Raw genomic sequence first — 22,929 nt, 5'->3', positions numbered from 1 at the left:
GCGAGGGGCCGCGGGGGCAGGCAGGGATCGGGGGGGCTCTGAGGTGGGGGGCAGGGCGGGGTGTAGGGGAATCGGGCTGGAGGCCTGGTCGGGCCCCGTGGCCAGGGGCTGAGCGCAAGGCGGGGGTGAGGGGGGGTTGGGCAGAGAGAGGGTGTAGGCCTGGGGGGAGCCTGGGAAGGTGCCTGAAGCGGGAGCTTTCCGGCCTCTCGCCCTGAAGGGCCCCGGTTTGCTGCCCTGGACAGTGGGGCTGGGCGCCCCGAGTTCCGGCCCCCGAGCGGGCCCCCCTGCTGCCCGTACAGAGATTCCTGCCCAAGGAGGCGCAGACGTGAGGCTGCTGTGACTGTCTGCGCTGCCCACGGAGCCGGGCCGGGGAGCCACATCTATACTCCCCCCCCCCCTCCAGCGACTGAACGATGGCGACCAACATAGGCGACCAGCGCGCCTCTGAATGGTGATCACTGCACGTCGGGTGCTTGGGTGGGAACAGCAGAGGTTGCTCTGTACTATGCTGCTGCATTGAGGTTTTTGTGGGGAAGGGGAGCAGAGGAAGCAGTGAAATGTCTCTAACCCTGACTGTCTTCATTTGACAGCAGCCTGGATTTATGGGCCAGAGCAAACTAAGCGCCGCTTATTCTCCCAGGCTGCCACATGCCCTAGTCACTTAGCCGGGCTGGATTGTCTTGTCACCAAATAGCTACAAAGGAATCTTTTATTTCAGAGCATAAGGTAGTGACTCAGAAGGGACTGGAATGGGTCCTTGTTCTCTGTGCATTGTAGCGAGCCGGACACAGCGGCTGACTGTGCTCCTTCTGAAGCAAGAGCTAGTAACTGTGCACAGGATCATCCTCATCTTGTGTGGCTATAATTTTAAAATGACTTGGAAGAGCATGTTGACTCTTTTAAGGCAAGAGTTGGCATGTGCTGTATGGGACTCTGACCTTGTTGAGGCTCTTTTTCTGTTGCACGATAGAAAAGCCCATCTTTTCTCAAGGCTTTTGAAAATGGGGGGAAGAAATGTTGGGGAGAGCACTGGTGAGTTAAGCCACAGTTCGTTTGGGTTTTTTTTTGCTGGTACAGTATAGCTGTTTCAGTTAGGGATACAATTGATATTGCTGAAATAGTTATGCCTGTGTGGATGCAGCTACACCAGTATAAAGGTATACCAGTAAAGTTGATTTCCCTCATGTGGGAATGAGCTATACCACTATAAACACCTCGATAACTGCATCCACACCAGGGAAGATTAATGCACCGGCTTTAATTATACCAGTATCAAAGTGGTCTGGCTTGTGTGTCTGAACAAGTCTTCTGCATCTTTGTTATGTCGAGTATGACTAGAGCAGATAGGTGAACCCCTTTAAATGCTTCAGTAAGTTGAAATGTTTGTTAGTACTGAGGGTGTGAGGATAAAAATTCTGAGCACAAATCTGAAAGAGCCAATCCGAGTGGCCAAGGAAGCCAGAAGCAAATTAAAGAGCTGATCACTAAAGAGCCGCAGTAAAACCTTTTAAGAGGTCTGTGGATTTCACATTATTTTAGGGGGTGGTTTCTCTGTCAAAACATTAAGTGAAAGGCTTAGAAATATAGCCCAAAGCAGATTGCCTTAGCATGAGAACCTGTCAAATTCGTGTTAGTCAAATAGGCTAATGTTGTTTGGCAGATGTTGGTATTAACTGTAACATTCGTGATTTGCATGGCTGGGTTCAGTGCTGTAAAGTTCTGAGCTCCAGTCCTGCAATGAATTCTCCGCAGGCAAAACCACTTGGCCGAATGAGTCCCCTGTCCACTTCATTGGAAGGGCCCACGCTGAGCTCATTGCAGGATGGGACCTTCCTGGAGTGGAAATGACACACATTTTCAGTTCCTTTTTAAAGGCCTCAAAACTAGGTGTGACCCATTTTGCTGCATACCAGGGTGTTGTGGGTTTTAAAAGTTGTCGGGGGGTAGGAGGAAAACTGAGGGTGTTTCTTTTTTTCTTATTTTGTGATGTATAAAGAAATCTCTTACTGTTAACTGTTTGTTGGGATTTACCTATGTTTGAGGGGGAGGTTTATGTGGTAGGCAAGCGAGCCATAGCTTAGCAAAATTTTAAGGTCGGGAGGAACATTAAATCATCTAGCCTGACCTCCTGTTTAACAGGCCATAGCATTTCTCATAATTCCCATTGTACTGACCCCAATAACTTGCATTTAACTAAACAAGCATCTTCCAGAAAGGCATCCAGGCTTGATTTGATACCATCAAGAGATGGAGAATTCAATTCAGCACAACCTGTGGAAATTTTTCCATTGGCCACTGACCCTTACGGTTACATGTTTGTGACTCATTTCTAATTTGTTTGGCTTTAACATCTAGCCACTGGGTCTTGTGCTGCATCATGATGTGGGTCAAAACCCTTTTTATGAAGCCAAGAGGATGGGGCGTTGGATAAAGATTCAGAGAGTTTTTTTTCTCCTAACAATCAGGTTTGAGTTAAATCAGTGTTGGAAAAAGAGTCTGACAATCTTCCCCAGCCCTTGGCTTAGAATCCTGCAAAACCTTAACTTTCCTCATGTCACCTTGGTACCTGTGATGTCATAGTCCTGCCAGTTCTCCAGCCGGATGGATAGATATCAGTCATGATTTGAATCACCAGGTGGAAAGCCTGCATTTAAACCATCCATTTAAATCAACTTTTCCATTTGTTCTTCAGTTAGTTTCTGATGAAAGGTGCATTCTCATTGGTTGATAGAACCATTAAAATGTAGCTCCTTTACAGTCAATGTGGTACATCGTTTTGCTGTCTTTGGGTGTACAGTATATCTATAGACACTTATTTAAACAATTATATAGCTTTATAGTGTCAGATTGTTAATTGTACATTTTTAATATGTTGGAAAAAGGTGAATGAGATATTGCTTAGTTATTACTGGGGTGCCATATATAAAGTTTGCTGTCAAAAGTTAGATGTTTTTCCACAGATTCTTTCTTTGTATAGAAAAGCAGCCTTTAAAACTCAAAGGTTTTTGGTAGAAGCTCATGGATTCAGCAGTTTTATTTTTTAATTACTTTAGGCCTAACATAGCCCGTATTAAATTCAGATTTCCTTTTAAACAGGTTTATTTTAAAAAAAGTAAATCTTATTAAAATTTAAATAATCAAAATCTGATTTTGTAAAAATAATCTTTGATTTTTATCCAGTCAACCATGGAGTCTTCCAGGAAAGAACTGGGTAGACAAGACATGAATGTCTACCATAAAACCTCTTAGCGCCTTCATTATAAGCAAAAGGAGATACAACATTGGTATGAAATCTGACCAGTTTAGGGGCATTCTTCTCAGCTTCCTAAAATATCCCCTCCCTGGCCAAGCAAGATGACTGTATAGTTTTCTTCATGGTTTAGCTGGGTGTTTTCTAAGCCCTGGGGCTTGCCAGATATTGGACAATTGAAAATAAGCCGTGTCATTTTGAAGTGGGAAGCATGATTTCCTTTTTTATTGTTTTAAAAGATTAAATTGACAACTCTTTGAAGTCACTCAGAGGTTTGATGCATAGAAGTAGTTGTGGCAGCAGGTGGATTAATGAGCAAAATGCAGGTGGGAAGGGCAGAGGTATAACACCCTGTAATGTTGCCCTCTGACTTACCTGTGAAGACGAAAATTTGTTTGTGTCATCATAAAGTCGCTCCCGGGCATCTAGTGCAATAGTCCCATTGAGTCTGGTGTGGCTATCTGAGCGTATTCGCCTCTTTCACGGCAGGCCAGGTTCTCGGATGGAGGAGGGTACTGGCAGTAAGGGACAGAGCTAGACACATCTAAGTTTGACTCCGGATCCCATGAGTGAAGGCTGCTCCCCTCTAGCTGTTTGGTGATCTGTGTGAAATGAAGTGTATCAGTCCAATTCCTAGTGGTCAAATCATGTTTGGCTGTGGGGGGTTATGGAGACACGACTCCCAGAGCAGGATGGACCTAATGATTCGGGTTTCTTTCCCTGCTAGCCTCTCTGCCTCAGTTTCCCCTCTGTAGCATGGGGGTGATAGCCCTGCCCATCCTCGTGCAGCTGCTGTGGGGATTAATACATTAAGATTGCAGAGTGCTTAGATACTACAGCGGGAAGCAGGGGCAGATAAGCATCATAGTGTGTCCTCATTAGTTACCATGTGTGAGCAGGAGACCCTAGAGTGGAGGCGGAGGGCACAGCAGCAGAGTTATGAGGTGTGTGCAGTAGAGTGACTGCCAAGAGAATCGCTGTATTTGTCCTCTTGGTGGCACTCCTGCCTCCCTTCTACTCTTAGCTAAAACTGCAGCTTGCTTTACCCTCCACTGCATGGGGCTGACCCGTACCTGTGCAGCCAGGGCAGAGGGATTCCCAGGCTCCAAGCGTAACTGTTGACTTTCTCTTGACACGTCCAGGGCTCCCCAGTACAATCTAGGGAACAGCGCGGCCCGGGAAAACACCATGGAGGGGCAGGCGCACGAGAACCCTGAGTGGGAGAAAGCCAGGCAGGCGCTGGCTAGTATCAGCAAAGCCAACGCCGCCTCTGGGACCAGCAAGGGCTCCAGCAACGGACCGGCTAACACACAGGTAACAGGCCCCCTGCTTTTTCATGGGATTCTGGTCTCCTGGGAGCCAGCGTGCCGGGAGATTTTGCCCCACCCCAGCTCCCAAGAGAAGGATCAAAGGATTCATTTCCCTGCTGTTTCACTTAGTTTGTTATGTGACTCGAGCTGACAGCGTAACCTGGTCAATAGAGCACGGGACTGGAACTTGGGAGACCTGGCTTTGCTGGGTGAACCTGGGGAAATCACCCTCCAGTCCCCTTCCTCTGCCTGTCTTGTCCATTTAGATCATTAAACTCTCTAGAGCAGGGACTGTCTCCAAGCGCTGCGGGGCCCCCGTCTGTTACCACAAATCACCTCAGACCACTTGAGATGACTACGTTATACCTTGCTGATTGGACACATTCACTCTTTATCTGCATGGCTGCCGCCCTCGGGAGCCACAGCCATGAATTGGGGTCCCGTCATGTGAGCTCCTGTACAACTCCAGAACAAAAAGCCCCCAGTGAGCTTCCAGTCTGTTGTCTGACCTGGTTGGGTTGTGTCCACACGCTGGGTTTAAACGGAGTCTTCTGTCGACAGTGTTGTGTGTGCGCACACACAACACTATCTTATTGGGTATCGGTGCATGCTGGGAAAAATCTGGGTTGCCATCCCCTGCTGCCACAGCAGCAGCTCATATCCAGAGGTCTGGTACCCGGTGCAGTGCACCCTGGGATAGCCGACAGAGGACTAACCACGGCCACTTCACGAGGCTAGTGGGGTCCAGTCTGCACTCCCTAGACATTGCCTTATAGATTCATAGATTCTAGGGTCAGAAGGGACCAATGTGATCATCTAGTCCGACCCCCTGGACAAAGCAGGCCACAGAACCCTACCCATCCACTTCTATAACAAACAGCCTTTCCTGATGATCTCGTATGTTTCTCTGCAGTATGCCTCCCAGCAAGGAGACCCAAACGCTATGCAGCAGCAGCAGCAATATTACCAGTGGTACCAGCCGTACAGCTTCGGATACCCCTATAATTACTGTTACCCAATGGTGAGCAGTTTATCCCCTGCTGTGTGTCTGTGATCTCTTAGGAGCCCTGGGTTGTAGCCCCAGCGCATGAGCTCATGAGAGGCGGTGGGAGCTGACGTTGGGACGTGCAGGGAGGCTTTAATGTCTTTTGCGGGGGGCTGGGCATGTGTGTGGGGAGGGGGGGAGTTGGCAAGTGTTTTACAAATGCTGGCTAAGTGCTGTGTCCTGAGACTGTGGGGCTGGGCTCTTCTCTGCAGAACGTCTACCCAGGCTACAGCTTCGCCAACCAATACGGGGTCACGGGGTCGTATTCCTCTTCGGCAGCCCAGCAGCCACAAGGTCCAGGCCAGCACCAAGGGAACGTGAACCAGGTAGGTCCCAATGTCCCAGCCCTTGCAGAGTGCTCAGAGGTCATGCTGCCCGGCCTTTTGGAGAGCGCTAGGTTCTTTCCTCCCGCCCGGGGCCAGGATTCATGTCAGGATTGTGGCCTAGTGGTTAGAACATGGAGCACCTGGGTTCAATCCTTGGCTCAGAGGTGCCATGTTCCCTGGGAGTTGGAACAGGAGGGACTGGGAATGAGAAGTGACTGGATTCTGTTTGAAACTCTTGGTGGGAGTGTTGTCTAGTTAGAGATGGGGGCTGGGAGCCAGGACTCCTTGGTTCTCTCCCCAGCTCTGGTAGGAGAGTGGGGTCTAGTGGTTAGAGCGGGGCAGGGGCTGGGAGCCAGGACTCTTGGATTCTCTTCCCCGCTCTGGGAGGAGAGTGGGGTCCAGTGGTTTGGGGGAGAGGGGGCTGTTAGCCAGGACTCCTGGGTTCTCTCCCCAGCTCTGGGAGTGGGGTAAGGAAGAGCACAGGGACTGGGTGTCAGGGCTGCCACCTGCTGGTTGTATGACAACAGGCAAGAAACTGAAGTACAGACCTTTCCTCTTAAGCCTCTATAAACCTTGGCCGCTCTCCAGTTCTTAAGACAACGAGCTGAAAATGGCTGTTCGCCCAGTCCCCCCCCCCCCCCGGTGCCCCGTGAAGGCCATGGGGCTACACTGGTGTATCTGGGAGGGGGGATGGGCCAGTTGTCTACACCTCTACCCATAATCTGCTTCTCACCGGGCCTTGACACCTGTGCCCTGAGAGTCTCTCTCTCTCCCCTCCAGCCCCCGGTCCCTGGCATGGAGGAAGCCATGGCTTACCCTAGCCAACAGCAGCAGATGGCCACCTCCAACCCCCCGCAGCCTCCCCCACAGCATGGCAACCACCCCGGGGGCGCCATGGGCCAGCAGCAGGGCGGCTCGTCTGGGGGCCAGCACCTGCAGCAGAACTCCGGCGCCTCCTATAGCCAGCACGCCTACTCAGAGGGACCCAAGCCCAAGAAGGGGCAGCAGCTGTGGAACCGCATGAAACGTGAGTCCTGGCCCTGGGTGCCAATGGCTGCTCCTGGGTACCAGGCTGGGGGAGGGGTCAAAAGAATAGAGCAGGGTGTCTGGGAGCCAGGACTCCTGGGCTCTGTCCCTAGCTCTGGGAGGGGAGTGGAATACTAGGGGATTAGAGCAGGGGAGGCTGGGAGCCAGTATTCCTGGGTTCTTTCCCTGGGTCTGGTGGGTTAGAGCAAGGGGGAGGGGGAAGGGAGGCAGGAACAGAACCCAGCCATTCTGGGGGAGCGTGTTCTAGTGGTTAGGATGGGGAGCTAAGACTTCTGGGTTCTGTTCCCAGCTCTGGGCAGTTCTTAGGGGTTAAAGCAGGATTGGGGAGACTGGTGGTTGGGTCTCCTGGGCTCTCCTCAGCTGAGTGGCTGGATGAGCTGGAGTGGGTCTCACAGGTCAGTCACTCACCCCATTGGCAGCACAGAGCCAGCCCCGCTCTGGCATTGGGAGCGGGACTATATTTTGGCTCACGCAGCATCCCAGCTGTTGATGAGGTTCCTGTCACTGACCTATCCTGTCCACTGGTGGTGGACGTGAGAGTTGGTGCCCAGTGTAACTTTCAGAGCCCAGGGGAAGAGGAAGAGCATCTCTCGACTCGTAAATGAGCTTGTGGGATCATAAACAGAGACGTAATAAACACAGAGCTGCGTACACAGCTCTTCAGAGCTTATCAGCGCTTTGTGCTCATTCCCAGTCTGTCAAAACAACTAATCCCCCTTCCCACCTCGTGGGAGCGTGCTCTGCAATGGAGACTTTCCTTTAAGGGGCATCAAGTGTGTTAACCTTCTGCCTTCTCTCCAGAAGCACTCCCCTCCCCTCCCCTCCTGTGAGAACTCAGCATTGCTTGCCCTGTGTTTGGATGCAGCCACTTCTGGGGTGGGGCATGGGACTGACTATACAGAGATGCTTGTCCTGGTGTTGAGATGCAGCCACCTCGGTAGTGGGGCACAGGACAGGGGTCCCTCGCCTGATGCGGAGGTGAAGCCACCTCTGGGATGGGACATAGGGCTGTTTATACAAGGGTTTTAGCATCAGCACAGCAAGGCGACAGCAGTTCAGGACAGGAAGTGAAGGAGCTTGTGTCCAAGTAAAATTAGAGAGACGGTGGATTGGCTTAAATCAAGTCCGACAGATGTTGGGGTCCCGTGTATCTAATTTGGGTGCTTGATCTCAAGTGAGTCCCTCAAATCCAAGGATTTAATAAACTCAGAATTCACTTCCTGCTTTGAGCCATCCGGTAAACTTCTCTCTTGTCTCAGCAGAAGCCCCTGGAGCCGGCGGACTGAAATTCAATATCCAGAAACGCCCCTTCGTGCTAACAAACCAGAACTTTGGGGCCTCGGACCAGCACGGCAACTTCGGGTCGCAGCAGAACTCAGAGAAACATCACAACCAAGGGTACGTGTCTCACTCCCCTGCCGCTCCATCAGTCCCACTCTACCCCTAAGGGAGGTGGGATGGTCTACAAAGGGGGAAGTGATGCAGGGCTGGGAGCGACAGCTGAGTTAGAGTCCCAGCTGTGCCCCTAAACTCCCTGTGGGCAAAATATTCTCATAAGATCATGTCTCTGCCCCCGATTGTCCTAGCACCCTTCTCTTCCCGTCTGGCTTGGTTTCCTCTTCCTTGAATTATTTCCAGGGAGTTCTCCGGCCCGTGTTAAAGAGATCAGACTGGATGATCACAACGGTGCCTCCTGGCTTTGGAAAGACCCAGGGGTGCCCGAAATTGGACACGGGACTCCAGTTGGAGGCTTTCCAGTGCTTTGTCCAACAGCGTTAATACTTCCCATTGTGACTGGTTGGACCCCCGTACTGGGGTCCCACTGAGCCCACCCATTCGACCAGCGTGGGCTCCCTCACCCTGTCCTGCTGCTCGCATGCGCGCGCACACACACACACAGGTAGGGACATGCTCAGCTATAGAATCACACAGTCTGCAATCAGCTGTGTGTGGGAAGACAGCTCGGGGGATTGCCCAGCACTCTGGTGCACAGACCCTGTGGAGTGTAAACCCAAAATTATATTGTCTTGTGCTATGTCGAGATCTATACAGCGTAAGCTCATGCAATTCGCTCCCACCCTCAACGTGGAGGAAGATCTGCACAGCTTTTTAACCCCTCCCTGGTTATGAATTGCACAAACCAGGGTTCAGAATAAGCAAAAAAGTTTATTAACTGAAAAAGGTAAATTGTAAGTGATTCTAAGAGAGAGCAAACAGAACAAAGCAGATGGCGTGTTTTGTTTTATTTGCTCAGTAAACTAAGCTTAATACACTAAAGAATCCTGGCTACAAATAATAATTTCTCACCGTAGATGTTGTTTCAAGCAGGTTGCAGAGTTTCTTGAAGGTAAACCGCGCTGCTTGCAGCTTAAATCTCCAGGGATTCCTTTTACAGGCCAGACCTTTCTCGCCTGGGCTCAGCCCCTGCCCTCCCTCCCCCCAGCTTAGGTCCTTTGTTTCTTCAGGTGTTTTCAGCAGTCTCCCTCCTTGGGCGGGGAGGCAGTGGAGAAGAACCCACCCTCTCTTAATGGAAAAACACTAGAAGTCCAAGATGGAGCCTAGTACCAGGTGACGTGATCACCTGACCCTGTAATGTCAGTGCAGCCTCCCAGGAAACTGGAAGACAGGAGATTAGTATCTTAAAAGTCCTATTGCCCTTCCTAAGGGCCCATCCAGGCTGTTTGCATACTGTCTGGTGGGTGTTCCCTGGGTGTACACACAGTTGTAATTGTTACATAGTCGGTATTCCTAACTTCAGATACAGACATGATTCATGCATACAAATTGGATAATCCTGTTCAGCAAATCAGAACTTTTCCGATCCCTCATATGACCCATGCTGCATAAAACACATCTTAGTTATGCCATATTCATATCGTGACCGTATCTCAGTGAAGAATGTGGGGCATCATATCACACCCATATCTTCTGGAAACATCTGGCCTGATCCAGATGTTTACTCCATCTTGGGATCTATAAGTCCCATCAGCTCAGGGCGGGTCTATGCCCTGGACTGCAGGAGTTTATCTCCTATCCCAAATCCTGCTTCAGTGGCTCACCATGGGTCTCTGATATCTGGCTTCTGTTCTGGTCCTTTTCCCCACAGCTCATCCGCTGGCAAACCAGAGGACTGGCCCCAGGACATGAAGGAGTACGTCCAGCGCTGCTTCACCGCCTGCGAGTCGGAGGAGGACAAGGACCGGACGGAGAAGCTGCTGAAAGAGGTGCTGCAAGCCAGGCTGCAAGATGGCACGGCCTACACCATCGACTGGAGCAGGGAGCCGCTGCCGGGGTGAGCCACTGTGCCAGTGGGGTGAGGGTCGGGGGGCGGAACAGAGCAGGGCTGGGAGCCAGGACTCCTGGGTTCTATCCCCAGCTCTTGGAGGAGCATGGGATGTAGTGGTCAGAGCAGGGCAGGCTGGGAGCCAGAACTCCTGTGTTCTCCAGATACTGTCAGGAGTAGGCACTGTTGTAAAACAGGGATGATCTGCGCCCCGCTCTGGCCCCCCAGCTGCACCTCTCGTAACGTGCGCTCTCCCCTCCAGGCTGGGCAGGGACAGCATGGCTGAGAGCCCCAAGAAGAAGCGCTGGGAGGTGTCTTCGCTTCACACTCCCCGGGGCCCCATGCCCGCCGGCCTGTCGCAGCAGCAGCAGCAGAGGGGCAACAGTGGGGGCGGCGCAGTGGGCTCCCAGTCCCAGCGCGGTGGGGGTGGCGGGGCCAGCCGGGCCCGAGGGAACAGCTTCCCCACCAAATTCGGGAATCGCAACGTCTTCATGAAGGAGAACAGCTCGTCCTCCAGTGCCGGCTCCCGCTCCCGCTCGTCCTCTCGCTCGCCCAGCCGCCCCTTCCGGCGCAGGTAGGGGGTCTGCGGGGCCGGGGCTGTGTGGGGGCCCAGCCAGTCCTCGGGGAGTCTCACCAATACCGAGATACATGAGGGCTGAGCCCCTCAGATGCTCTAGCTAGACCCCGAGGGCGTGATGTGATCAGAGACAGGATCAGACCCCGGGGCCTGTCCTTCCTGAGGTGTCTCTTTCCCCACTCCCCCATATCAGGCCCCTGGGCCTGTCTAGCCTGGTATTCCCCACCCCAGCCTTTCCTTGGATCAGACCAAGAGGCGTAGCCAAGCTGGTATCCCTGACACCACCGTGGCTCAGCCCCTCGGGCCCCTCCAGGACACTGAAAAGCTAAATTAACCTGCTGCCCTGGTGGGTGGGGAGACAACATGGGAAATGGAACCGCAGTGTGACTGGCATAGCAACACCTGCCTGAGTCTGCCAAGAGCCTGAGCCCATTGCTCTGAGAGTGGGGAGAACTGCCTGTGCATCTTCTCCTCAGGGGGAGCTCTTCCCCCCCCTCCGCCCCCCCCACACACACGCAGGAGACTTGGGGGTGGCGGGGACAGTTGGGGAACAGCCCTGGGCTGGTTCTTGGGGGAGGGGTGGAGGGGGCCCCAGGATTGCTGTGGGCAGGCTCTTTGGGGGAAGGGGGCAGGGCTGGCATCGGGCTCTAACCCTGCATCTTTCGGGCAGCGATTCCCATTCGGACTCCGACAGCTCCTTCTCCGGCACCGACTGCCGCCTGGCTAGCCGCAGGAGCACGCCGAAAAACCGCGGCCGAGGGGGCCACATGGACCGGGGCCGCATGAGGATGCAGAGGGGTAAAAGGTAACCCTGCTGCGTCCCGGTCTTGGGCTCACCAGCCAGGAAGTGGTTAGGTCGGGGGCTTTTGGGTTCGGGACCAGCCTGGCTTAGCTTCAGGTCAGTCCATGGCTTTGCTGTGCAGAGAAGCCGAGTTTGAGCGCAGGTGGGGAGCCGGGACTCCTGGGTTCTCAGTGGGGAATGGGGGCTAGTGGGTTGGAGCAAGGGCAGAGTGGGAGCCAGGACTCCTGGGTTCTCTGCCCGGCACTGGGGTGGGCTCTAGTGGTTGCGGGGTGGGAGCCAGGACTCCTGGGTTCCATCCCAGTTCCTCTCCCTTGCCATGTGACCCTGGGAAAATCTGCTGCCCCCTCCACTTGGCTGCTGAGCCGAGCCTCCCGGCCACGTCCCTTTCAGGCATGACCAGGGCCCCTCCAAGCGCAACCGCCGGCGGAACGCCATGGACTACGAGGACCCCGAGAAGGAGTTCAAGAAACAGCGGCGGGCGGCCCGCTTCCAGCACGGCCACTCCAAGAAGCTGCGCCTGGAGCCCCTCATCCTGTCTATCAATAGCTTGGACCCTGCCGGCTCGGAGAGCCTGGACTGGAATGAGCTGAAGATTATGGGCACTTGTCAGGAGATCACCAAGCACTACCTGCGGCTCACGTGCGCCCCAGACCCCTCCACCGTTCGGCCTGTCTCGGTGAGTGCGGGCAGCCTCCGCTGAGGTTACTGGAGTGCCCCGGGGCCCCAGATGGGATTGGTGGGGGGGTGGGGGACCATAATGCTGGGAAGCGAGGATGTGTCCCAGCTGAGATCGCAGCTCTGAGGGTGTCCAGTGAACAGGCAAGGCAAGGAGCTAATGCTTTGTGCCACATGAAAGCTGGCAGGCCCAGTACTCTGCTGGTGCCGTCGGGCGCTAGTGGGCCAAGCGCCAGACTGGTGTCCAGGATGCTTGGGGGGAGCAAGTCACTTCCCTGTTTCCTGCCTCAGTTTCCGCTCCCAGGCTTTATCTGTGCTGTAGTCCAGTGTGGGGACTCTGCCTAGGCAGCACTCCACATATGGAAGCTGGGTGAGGGTGAGCCCTGGAGCTTGGTTGGGGTCTGGGCATGAGGGGCTGATCTCGGGTTGGGGTCTGGGCATGAGGGGCTGATCTCGGGTTGGGGTCTGGGCAGCCCCTGGCACTATGGTCATCACCCCCAAAGGCGCACCCCTCCAAAGCAGCGATCAGCCAGCCCACAGGCCAGCCTGGCTTCGCGACCTGCTGTCCCGTGAAGCACTGGGGCTGGGAGCTGAGGCGCCGCTCCTCGTCACAGCCGGGACTCTTAACACTGTCCTGTCTGGTGAGGGTGCTGCTGTCCCCTGGGTGTCGCCGTTTTCGCATCCCCCGCTCACCCAGGCGCTCTGCGTCCCCAGGTGCTGAAGAAATCCCTGTCCATGGTGAAGTCGCACTGGAAGGAGAAGCAGGATTACGCCTTTGCTTGCGAGCAGATGAAATCCATCCGGCAGGACCTCACGGTAAGCTGCCGCCACTCTCCCGGGAGGGGTCCATGGAGAGCTGAGCTGCAAAAATGGGTTTGGCAGAGGCCCTTCCTCCGAGGGCCCCTCTGCACGGGGAAACGAGCCACTTTGGACACAGAGTCATGACTCCAGTCTCGGGTGTCCACATGGGGTCACACTGGGTCATTCTCCTACTATAGCCGTGTTGGTTAACTTCTCCATGTACACAAGCCCTAAATGGCTAGACGTGGTGCGACTTGGGACTCCTGGGTTCTCTCCCCAGCTCTGGGAGGGGAGTGATGTCCAGTGGTTAGAGGGGTGGGAGCTGGGTGCCAGGACTCCTGGGTTCTCTCCCCAGCTCTGGGAGGGGAGTGGGGTCCAGTGGTTAGACAGAGAGGGCTGGCAGCCAGGACTCCTGGGTTCTCTCTCCACTTGTACTTCACTTGCTGTTTGACCTCATTCAAAATCGGTGGCAGCTACAAACAACTTCCTGTCTTGAGTCGGGAGAGGAATTCTCCCTTCCTAGACAGGGGGCTTCATGTGTTACTGTATCACTATATTCAGTGTGTACAACCTCTTCCTCCCGGCCCTCGGATCCCCCATGCTGAGTCCTGGGCCACGGGGTTAACGTGTCCTCGTTCCCCGCAGCTGCCCACCTCGCTGGCCTGCCCTATTGGCACCCCTGGGGGAACAGCTAGTCAGAGCTCTTAAGGTGGCAGCGTCTCATGGGGATCCCTGCTTGTGTCTGGAGTAACCCCTCTCCCCCGCTCCATGCAGGTTCAGGGCATCCGCACGGAGTTCACAGTGGAGGTGTACGAAACCCACGCCCGGATAGCGCTGGAGAAGGTGAGGAGAGGTGGGCGTCTGGGTTGTCGCCTGCTTGCTTGCTCGCTCCGTCGTTGGGGGGGTAGCTGTTGGGGGGCAGGTGGGGTGGATGTCTGTCCGCTGAGATAAAACCTGAGCGTTGGGGGCAATGTGGAATGGGCTGGGTTTAAGGGGGGCAGAAAAGGACAAGTCAGTTTGAGCAGCCAATTGGATTCCTCGGTTCTATCCCTGACTTTGGGAGGGGAGCGATGCCTAGTGGTTAGAGCAGGAGGAGCTGGGAGCCAGGACTCCTGGGTTCTCTCCCCAATCCCTCAATAATGGGCCTTGGGTGACTCGCGCCCCGCTGACAGGAATTCCTGTCTCTCCCCAGGGAGATCATGAGGAATTCAACCAGTGCCAGACCCAGCTCAAGTCTCTCTATGCGGAGAACCTGCCGGGCAACGTGGGGGAGTTCACCGCCTACCGCATCCTCTATTACATCTTCACCAAGAACTCGGGCGGTGAGCGGGCCGGGAACGGGAGGGGAAGGGTCACGCAGTGTGAATACGCAGAGCCTCCTTGCCAGCTGGCCCCACGTTCCCTAACCATAGAGCTCCTGCCCTAGAGGGGAGTCATCCCTCTCCCAGCTCGGCCCTTGACCACAGAGCGGGGCTGCCCAGCCCTCGCGTGGGGTCCCCCCCTGGGCTGCAGATCTGTGCCTAGAGCAGCTGCCTGCATACCTGCCACTCTCCCTTCACCCTGCTTCAGTCTGGTGCTCTATGGTGAGCCTTGGAGGACTCCCCAGGGATTCCGAGCCATAGAGTCCCAGGGACACCAATGAAAATGGCCATCGGAGATGGGGAGCCTCCCAGCCGGTGCCAGGAGACCACACCTGCTCTGCAGCGACCCCAGGGCTGGGAACGGGCCTGTGGCCAGCCACCATAACCGCCTGCCTCCCCTCCCCTGCAGACATCACCACGGAGCTGGCCTACCTGACCAAGGAGCTGAAGGCAGACCCCTGCGTGGCCCACGCACTGGCCCTGCGCGCTGCCTGGGCCCTGTCCAACTACCACCGTTTCTTCGGGCTCTACCGCCAGGCGCCCTGCATGTCCGGCTACCTCATCGACAAGTTCGCCGAGCGGGAGAGGAAAGCGGCACTCAAAGCCATGATCAAAACGTATGTCAGGCCGGGAGGGCGCCCTGCCCACTAACCTCACCCCCTGCCTGCTGGCTGGGCCGAGGTGCCCCCTCGCTGGCTGAGCACTGGCCTCCGGAGGCGCCTCCTGTCTCAATCAGGGTAGAGATGTGGGTGCATCCAGTCACCTCTCTCCTTCTCCTCCGGTCGTCTGTATGGCTGTGTCCGATTGGCCAGACAGGGCAGGGGTTAGGAAGGATCTCACACTGGTAGGGGGGTGACCTAGCTCAGGGGTGTGGTGGGGGGGTGAGAGGGTTGTCCATAATCTTAACCAGCCCCTCTGGTCCTGAGCAGCCGTCTCCCTCCAGCAGGTAAGTAGAACGTAGCCAGTGTGCAGTGGGGCCCGCTCCGGGGACTTGGCTCTGCTCCATGCCCAGATGCTGGGCAGCCCTTGGCTCAAAGCAGGGAGCTGGGACCATCCTGGTTTGTGCTGAGGCAGGGGATTGCAGCCCAGCAGCGAATCTTCCAGGCATGGGGGGCTTAATTTGTGGGAGATCAACACTGGCACCTTGCCGAAGGGTGGCAGATCCAGGTGTCCTAGTGCTGTAGCCCCCAGACAGGACTGGGATGGGGGGGATCCTGTTGTGCTGGATGGTGGCACTTTTCTGGAGGTCAGATTCCTGAAACCTTCTCCGTTCTGATTCGGAAAGTGCTGGTGGTTCCCTCCCAGAGCGGAGGAGGCTCTGCTGCCCTCGCTGAGATTCAGAGGGGCCAGGCTGCTGCCTAAAGCGGTGGAGGAGGCAAATTCTTGCTGGCGGGGGAACAAGGCTAGAGAGTGAGGCCAGAGGAATGGGGAGGGTTGGGAGTGGCCTAAGAGGCCACTGTAGGAGAGTCTTCTGGCCACACAGGGAGATTCTAGCAGTCAGATCGTGTCCCACGGCAGCTGCCTTCCCTGTTCTCAAAACCAGGGACCTCGTATTGCTCCTTAAGGACATGGGGCTGAAGATGGGGTGTGAGGGGAAGGAGGTATCTGCTACCCACCACCTGACCTGGGATGCGGATAGTTGCTGTGGGGGGTGCAGGCTACTGAACTGATGGCGGTGATGGGTGGAAGCTAGCGGTCTGGGGCAGGCAGTTACCTGTTTGGCTCTGATCTCTGTTGTGGGGTGCTGCCTGGGGGTCAGGTCTGGGAACGGTGGGGGGATCAGATACGGGGGGGGGGGGGGGGAGTGTGTGTGCAGGCTGTTTGTGGGTCAGGTCCGGGGGGAATGGTGGTGTGGGGTCAGATCTAACGGGGCAGGATGTTGTGGGGGGCAAGTCCCTTGGGATCAGACCTGGGAGGCAGGGCATGGTGAGGGGGAGGGGTGTACTGGCTACATCCCTGGGGCCGAGATCCGTTAGGTGGTGGTTCAGTCTGTGCTTGTCCTAACCTGCCTCCTGCTGCGTTTTTCCCCCCCGTTCCTTGGTGGGTTTTGTTTATTTGTTTCGTTTTGTTTCCTTCAGTTTCCGCCCGGTGCTCCCCGTCTCCTACGTTCAGTCCGAGCTGGCCTTCGAGGCTGCGGAGGAGTGCCAGCTCTTCCTAGCCGCTCTGTCCCTGGTGTACACGGGCACCGACGCAACCAAGATTGACTGCAGGCAGAGCTTAGCAGTCCTGGCCAACTTCTAACACACGCCCCCCCCACCCCCCAAACCCCTCTATTCGCAACCAAAGGGTAATGGTGGCTCGGTGTGTGCCACAGGCCAGCCACCGGGGCAATGCCCCTTGCCCCCACACACCCCCGCAGACGGACGAGGGTAAGCCGGCCGGCCAGCTGCTGGACAGCTCCTCCATGGCGTGTCGGGCAGGGGCCCATGCGATGTTAACGCTTTTCTTTAGTCTTTTGCCAGCGGATCGTTGGTTCTCCAGGGGCGCTGGGGTGGGGAGGGTCAGCCTGTCCTCCGCAGCCAAATGTCCTCACCTAGTGTGACTGCTTCGGCCGTGCCAGCCCGCACCGCCTCAGTCTTCGAACACGGGCGGGGCGTGTGCTGCGCCGAAGAACCACCCCTACCCCCAGCGATCTGTGCAAAGGGTGTCGGGAGGAATCAGCTACGAAACACAACACACTTTCCTTTCCTCCCGCCCGGAGCAATCGGAAGTGAACTCCGGAAGGAAAGAAACCCAGAACTTAGCTGGGCTGCCTAGTTAAACCACCCTAGCAACAGGAAGCAAACGTCTAGAGCCGGCCGGGCTGGAAATGTTTTCCAGAACTCGAGTCTAGATCCTCCTGGCACTTTAAAAGCCAAGGAAACCATTTCCTCTGTGCAATGCTGATCCTTTCTTGGAAATGTGATTTCTCTGTGTATATTTCTTCAGGATACGCTGTACAGCGCCCCCCCCCCCCCCCCGATGTAAATAAGGAGATAAATCCATTGTATTTTGTAAAGTATCTTTTCTACTTTTTTTAATTATAAACTTTAGCAGGTCGGGGTGTGAGTTTTCTTTTGTTGACATTGTTGGGGGCTGGTTTTTTGTTTTTGTTTTTTAAGAGTAGATCCTTTGGATATTGTATATATTTCCACCTTGATCTGAAACTAACATTGTCTCAGTTTTCTCTTTCTCTCTTACCCCTGCTTCTGAGCTTTTTGGCCAGCCTTCGAAAGAAAGCCAAAAGGCACATCTGGGCAAAAAGAGAAAACAGCCGAAAGAGCAGTGGTGGAGAACAAAAGCCGAAAGGTCGAGCCCCAATCGGCTCCCCCACCCCCCGCCTCAGAGACTGTTGCTTAGAGACATTGAAAGAATTGGGGGAACCTGCTGCAGAGAGTGAAATTGGGGTGATGCAGACCACGCAGCTGCCGGGAATTGGTCATCCCTCCGCTAATGGATTCAACCGGTCGCCAGCAAATCTTCCAATCACGTCTAAGTTTCACCGTTTCTATGTCCTGGAGTTTTTTTGTCTATGCTCAGTTTTTAGTTAATTTTTATTTTATTTATTTTCCCCCTATTTCCTCAGTTTCTTTACAGGTAACTCGGTAATGATCCATTCCCTCCCCTTTCCCCGCCCTCAGTTTAATCGTCTTTTTATTTTCAGTTTTTTTCCCTTTCTTCCTATAGTCTCTTTAGCGTCTCATTCTCCTCCCAAGCCTTCCCCCTTCCTTCCGTTTTGTTGGACATATGTAACTTTCTGATGTGCACTCGACAGCATGAATAGCTGGATTTCAAATGCTCTTTTTTTTCTTTCCAGAAACTTTTTCCTTTTTTGAGGAGTATTTTTCTCGAAATTGAACATTAATAAAAATGACAAACGTAGGAAGAAATGCCTCAGGCCGCTGTCTCTCTTTTGAGGCTGGATCAGGGGCTCCCATGGGGGACTTGGGATGCCGGCGTTTGCCCCTAGTGCCTGTGACCTTGGGCAAACCGCTCGGGGCCACATTTCCAAAGGGATTTAGATGTTGAAAGATGCAGGCAGATGCCTGATGTGCCATCAAGTGGGCCTAGGTGCCGGACTTGGTTAACCGTCTGTCATGGAGTGAGGGGGAGTCAGGGCCCTGCACCCCCCATTTCCTGTGATTCACCGGGACTCTCAGCCGGCCAGTAAAACAAGATTTATTAGATGACAGGAACCTAGTCCCAAACAAAGCTTGTAGGTACAGAGAACAGGACCCCTCAGTCAGGTCCAGGGGGAGCCCAGACCCCTCCAGCCCCTCCTCTGGCCTTTGTGTCTCCTGCAGCCAAGAGGTCACCTGATCTCTGATTCTCCAACTCCTCCAGTTGGCACCTTTGCAGAGGTGGGGGCCCAGGCCAGCAGGAGACAGGGTATCGTCCATTCTCTGTGCAGACACCATCACATCTGCCCTCTAGGGCTCTGCAACAATTGCACCCCCTTTTCCTACCACCTAGATACTTAAGAAATGCATAAGGGAAACTGAGGCACCCACACAGTATTCAGAGAAAACCTTAAGAACATTCCAATTTAATCGCACCCTCATTGTGCTAAGCTAGTTTAGTGAATGCTGCTGGCCTCTGCATCTTTAGGTGTCTATATACCTCTCACTTGGTTGTTCATCATTGAGTCTGAACTGGAGAAGCCAAGTCCCGACCCCTGCTGTGAATTAATTCCCGCTCCAGCGAGAGCAGATAGTCTAGTCCTCTGGTAGCACCAGCAAAGCCTGCAGATCAGCCTGTTCGTATCCGTAGCAAGAGCCTGGAAGGAGTGAGATGTTTTTATTGGGACCCAATGGTGGATGCCAGTTTTTGCCATCTGCACATGTCGATGAAAGACCATTTCTAGCTGCAGCACTTTGAACTGAGAGAGGCAAAGAGAAAGCTGCTTGAGAAGGGTTAGTTCCTTGGTACAGGTTGTCCTGGGCTGTTACCAGCTTGGGTATAATGGAGCTATGAAAATTGCTGTTGATTGTAGAGAAAATTGCTTAAAAAGAAACAGCTGCAGTGTGGGGCAAAATGATCCAAGAGCATCAAATTCTACCCAGCTCCGTGGGCAAACCCCCAGGGGTGAGGGGAACAGACCCAGCCTGGACCCTCTGCCTGCGGGAGCTGAGCTTGCTCGGCAGGAGCCTGGCATCCTGGATTGCCAGGGGGAGAGGCAGCTGGCAAAGGACTAACAGCCCCTAGGCAGCTTGTACGATGAGCCGGGCCCTGCATCTCAGCTGGGAATGCCCTCCCCGGTGGCTGCCGCTTGGGTGAATGACTCCGGGTTCAGGAAAGGTGGAAGATGCCAGAGAAGGGGATTATATGCATGGAAGGCAAGGTGAATTGGGGAGCAGAGCCTGGGGCTAGAACCCAGGGGTCCTGTCTCCCAGATGCCCCTGCTCTAACCACTCGACCGTGCTCCTCTCCAAGAGCTGCGGCTAGAACCTAGGAGTCCTGGCTTCCTACATCCCTGCTCTAACCATTCAACTCCTCTCCCTTGTCAGAGCTGTGGCTAGAACCCAGGAGTCCTGACTCCCAGCCCTGCCCGCCCCCATAATTACTAAGCCCCATTCCCTTCCCTGCAGTGAGGAAAGAACCCAGGTGTCCTAACTCCCAGCCTCCTCCCCGCCCCCCCCCCCCCAAAACCAGCTGAGAGGATCTGCGCTGGGATTTGGGGACTGGCGTGGGGCGCCGTCTCAGTACAGATCCAGCTCCACGAGGGTGCTGTAAAACCCGTCGGTTCGTCTGCCCCCACCCACCTGGCACAGACACAGCGATTCCACGGCCTGGGTCCCCAGCTCCTCCCCAGGGGCCTCCGGGGGCAGGCTCAGCTTCGGCTCCCCACCCACCGGGATCTTGGCCACGGTGAGATGGAAACAATCGTCGGCCAGGAGCGGGATGACGGTCAGACCCTTGCAGGCAAATCCCCGCTCCAGGGCATGGGCAAGCCCCGCCAGCTCCGGGCTGGGCGCAGGAGCAGCATACAGCACCCGGCGCTGGAAGGTGTCCAGGCCCCAGAAGTGCAGGAGCGGGGCGGGTGGCAGGAGGCGCCGGTGCTCGGCCTGCAGCTCCCGCAGGGCAGTGACAGCCGCCTGCATCTCACCAGCGCCGTCCAGCCGGAGGAGGCAGAGGGTGAGGTGGAGGGTAGCCAGTGGGGCGCAGAACTCGGCCAAGGTAGGGTCGGCCTGGCTTAGGGCCGCCTGGAGCCGGGCCACCGAACCCCGCAGCTCCGGGCTGGTGATGCGCACGGCCACAAAATGGGTGGGGCGGGAGGCTGCTGGGGGGTGGCTCTGATCTCCAGGCTCAGCTTCATCATCTTCCTCCTCCTCTTCACTCTCTAGAGCTACAACCTCCTCCAGCACCCCGGCTCCGCCGTCCCCCATTCCCACGGCCTGCTGGTGCCTGGCCTCTTCCTCCATCACCTCCAGGATGGTCCGGCCACCACCGGTGGAGCCGAAGACATCGTCCAGCCGGCTGGCTTTGTCCCACACCACGCGGCCGCGATATTTGAAGTACTGAATCCTGTGCTGGGGTATGGCCAGTACCTCCGGCCCGACCGAGGCCAGGTCCTCCCAGCAGAAGGCCGTGAAGGCGTCTTCCCGCACGCCGGAGAAGCGGTCCAGGTGGCCCACGGTGAACTCACTGGGCAGCAGCTGATGGTCCCAGAGGATGCGGGAGATGACGTCCCCTGCTGTCTTCATGGGGGGCTTCTTGCTGGAGGGCTTCTTGCTGCTGGGCTCAGGGGACGGCTGGGGGGTGCCGGGCGGGGCACCGGGGTGGAGGTTCCGGCAACGGGCGCCAAAGCGGCAACCGCCCTCCAAGAAGAAGCGGCAGGGGGAGCTGAGCGTGAGGGCTGGCTCTGTCGCCCCCGGCCCATCGGATCCCGTGTGCGGGGCTCCCCCTGCAGGGTCAGCTTGGGGGGCAGCAAAAGCTTTCCCAGTGGATGGGCCCCGTCCCTCCATTGCGTCACCAGAGTCTGGTCTGCAAGGCAAAGAGAGAATTAGCACAGGGAGTGGGGCCTTTCCCCTTCTGAGGGGGGGTGGAATCCGGAATGGGGCACGGGACCTTCCCCTCTAGGGGGCGCCGGCTCCCACCCAGCCCCAGGGCAGGGACTGGCTGGCTCAGGGGGGCAGAGAATGGGGCCCGGCGCCTTTCTCCTCTAGGGGGTGCCAGCTCCCAGCCGGCCCCAGGGCAGGGACTGGTGGCTCGGGGGGCGGGGAATGGGGCCCGGCGCCTTTCTCCTCTAGGGGGCGCCAGCTCCCATCCGGCCCCAGGGCAGGGATTGGCTGGCTCAGGGGGGCAGAGAATGGGGCCCGGCGCCTTTCTCCTCCGGGGGGGCGCCAGCTCCCATCCGGCCCCAGGGCAGGGATTGGCTGGCTCAGGGGGGCAGGGGCCTGTCCCCTCTAGGGGGCGCCAGCTCCCACCCGGGGCAGGGACTGGCTGGCTCAGGGGGGCAGGGGATGGGGCAGGGGCCTGTCCCCTCTAGGGGGCGCTGGCTCCCAGCCGGCCCCAGGGCAGGGACTGGCTGGCTCAGGGGACAGGGGATGGGGCCTGACCTGCTGGGAGCAGGCTGCCGGGGCCGATCCTGCTGCATTGATCAGCAGTTACCTGCCCTGAGCCGGCCCGGAAGGAGGCTTTTCTGCTCTGGGCTCCAGCCCCTCCCAACCTGGCCACTTGCCCGGGACTGTAAAGGGAGCTGCAAGGGCTGATGGGAAAGGCGGTGGCTTTATATGGCTCTAAACCCCAGGCCTCCAGCAGGGGGCAAAGGGTGTTCATGGTGAATGAGCAATTTGCTGATTGGCCTTGCCCAGAGCCAGGGAAAGAACCCAGGAGTCCTGGCTCCCAGCCCCTGCCCCCGCGCTTACCACTAGACCCCACTCCCTTCCAAGAGCCAGGGACAGAACCCAGGAGTCCTGGCTCCCAGCCCCTGCCCCCGCGCTTACCACTAGACCCTGCTCCCTTCCAAGAGCCAGGGACAGAACCCAGGAGTCCTAGCTCCCAGCCCCTGCACTTACCACTAGACCCTGCTCCCCTCCCCTAGCCTGTCCTGGCTCCCAGGGCCAGCGCCGAGCACCATGCGTGACACAGGCCAGGCCCCATTACCAGCCCCACCTATGCCAACTTCCTTGACTACACTAACGTTCCCCTGCCTAGCGACTGTCTACTGGACACAGCGTCAGTGGAAGGCAGGAAAGATACTGAGATAAGGTGGAACTGTCCTAGTGTCTGAACTGTAACCCCCCACCCAGCAGGCAGGAGAGAACCCAGCAGTCCGGGTGCCCAACTCCCCCTTGCTCCAACCAACAGACCCCACTCCTCTCCCAGAGCCGAGGAGAGAACCCAGGAGTCCTGGCTCCCAGCCTCTCCCTGCTCTAACCACCAGAGCACGCTCCTTTCCCCAAGCTAGGGAGAGAACCCAGGAGTCCTGGTGCTCAGCCTCTCCCTGCTCTAACCACCAGCCAGGGAGCGA

The 22,929-nt window shown here is 56.2% G+C and overlaps 2 protein-coding genes across 5 annotated transcripts; one reads left to right on the top strand and one right to left on the bottom strand.

Annotated features, from left to right (window-relative positions):
- The first annotated feature begins 348 nt into the window (after window positions 1-348).
- LENG8 (leukocyte receptor cluster member 8) lies at window positions 349-18,349 on the top strand. Of its 2 annotated transcripts, none has more exons than XM_050927936.1 (15): window positions 349-451; window positions 4,393-4,564; window positions 5,474-5,581; window positions 5,818-5,931; window positions 6,712-6,958; window positions 8,238-8,376; window positions 10,085-10,270; window positions 10,524-10,835; window positions 11,509-11,643; window positions 12,031-12,316; window positions 13,030-13,131; window positions 13,891-13,959; window positions 14,309-14,438; window positions 14,887-15,094; window positions 16,556-18,349. In XM_050927936.1, the coding sequence occupies exons 1-15, from the start codon at window positions 414-416 to the stop codon at window positions 16,716-16,718; spliced, it is 2,409 nt and encodes an 802-aa protein (XP_050783893.1). In that variant the 5' UTR covers window positions 349-413; the 3' UTR covers window positions 16,719-18,349. The 2 variants fall into 2 exon arrangements, with proteins under 2 accessions (XP_050783893.1, XP_050783894.1); XM_050927937.1 differs by having other exon boundaries at window positions 355-451; window positions 8,241-8,376.
- A 1,766-nt stretch (window positions 18,350-20,115) lies between these two features.
- Window positions 20,116-22,929, bottom strand: LENG9 (leukocyte receptor cluster member 9). 3 transcript variants are annotated; one of them, XM_050927948.1, is made up of 2 exons: window positions 22,475-22,929; window positions 20,116-21,440 (listed from the first exon to the last, which is right to left on the bottom strand). In XM_050927948.1, exon 2 carries the CDS (start codon window positions 21,419-21,421, stop codon window positions 20,156-20,158), a length of 1,266 nt encoding a protein of 421 aa, XP_050783905.1. In that variant the 5' UTR covers window positions 21,422-21,440; window positions 22,475-22,929; the 3' UTR covers window positions 20,116-20,155. The 3 variants fall into 3 exon arrangements, with proteins under 3 accessions (XP_050783905.1, XP_050783906.1, XP_050783904.1); XM_050927949.1 differs by lacking the exon at window positions 22,475-22,929 and adding an exon at window positions 22,068-22,106; XM_050927947.1 differs by lacking the exon at window positions 22,475-22,929 and adding an exon at window positions 22,016-22,103.

This window comes from Gopherus flavomarginatus, chromosome 18 (assembly GCF_025201925.1).
Source record: "Gopherus flavomarginatus isolate rGopFla2 chromosome 18, rGopFla2.mat.asm, whole genome shotgun sequence".
NCBI classification, from domain to species: Eukaryota; Metazoa; Chordata; order Testudines; family Testudinidae; genus Gopherus; species Gopherus flavomarginatus.
The sequence above is the reverse complement of the archived record's forward strand: the minus strand, read 5'-3'. Positions and strand labels throughout refer to the sequence as shown.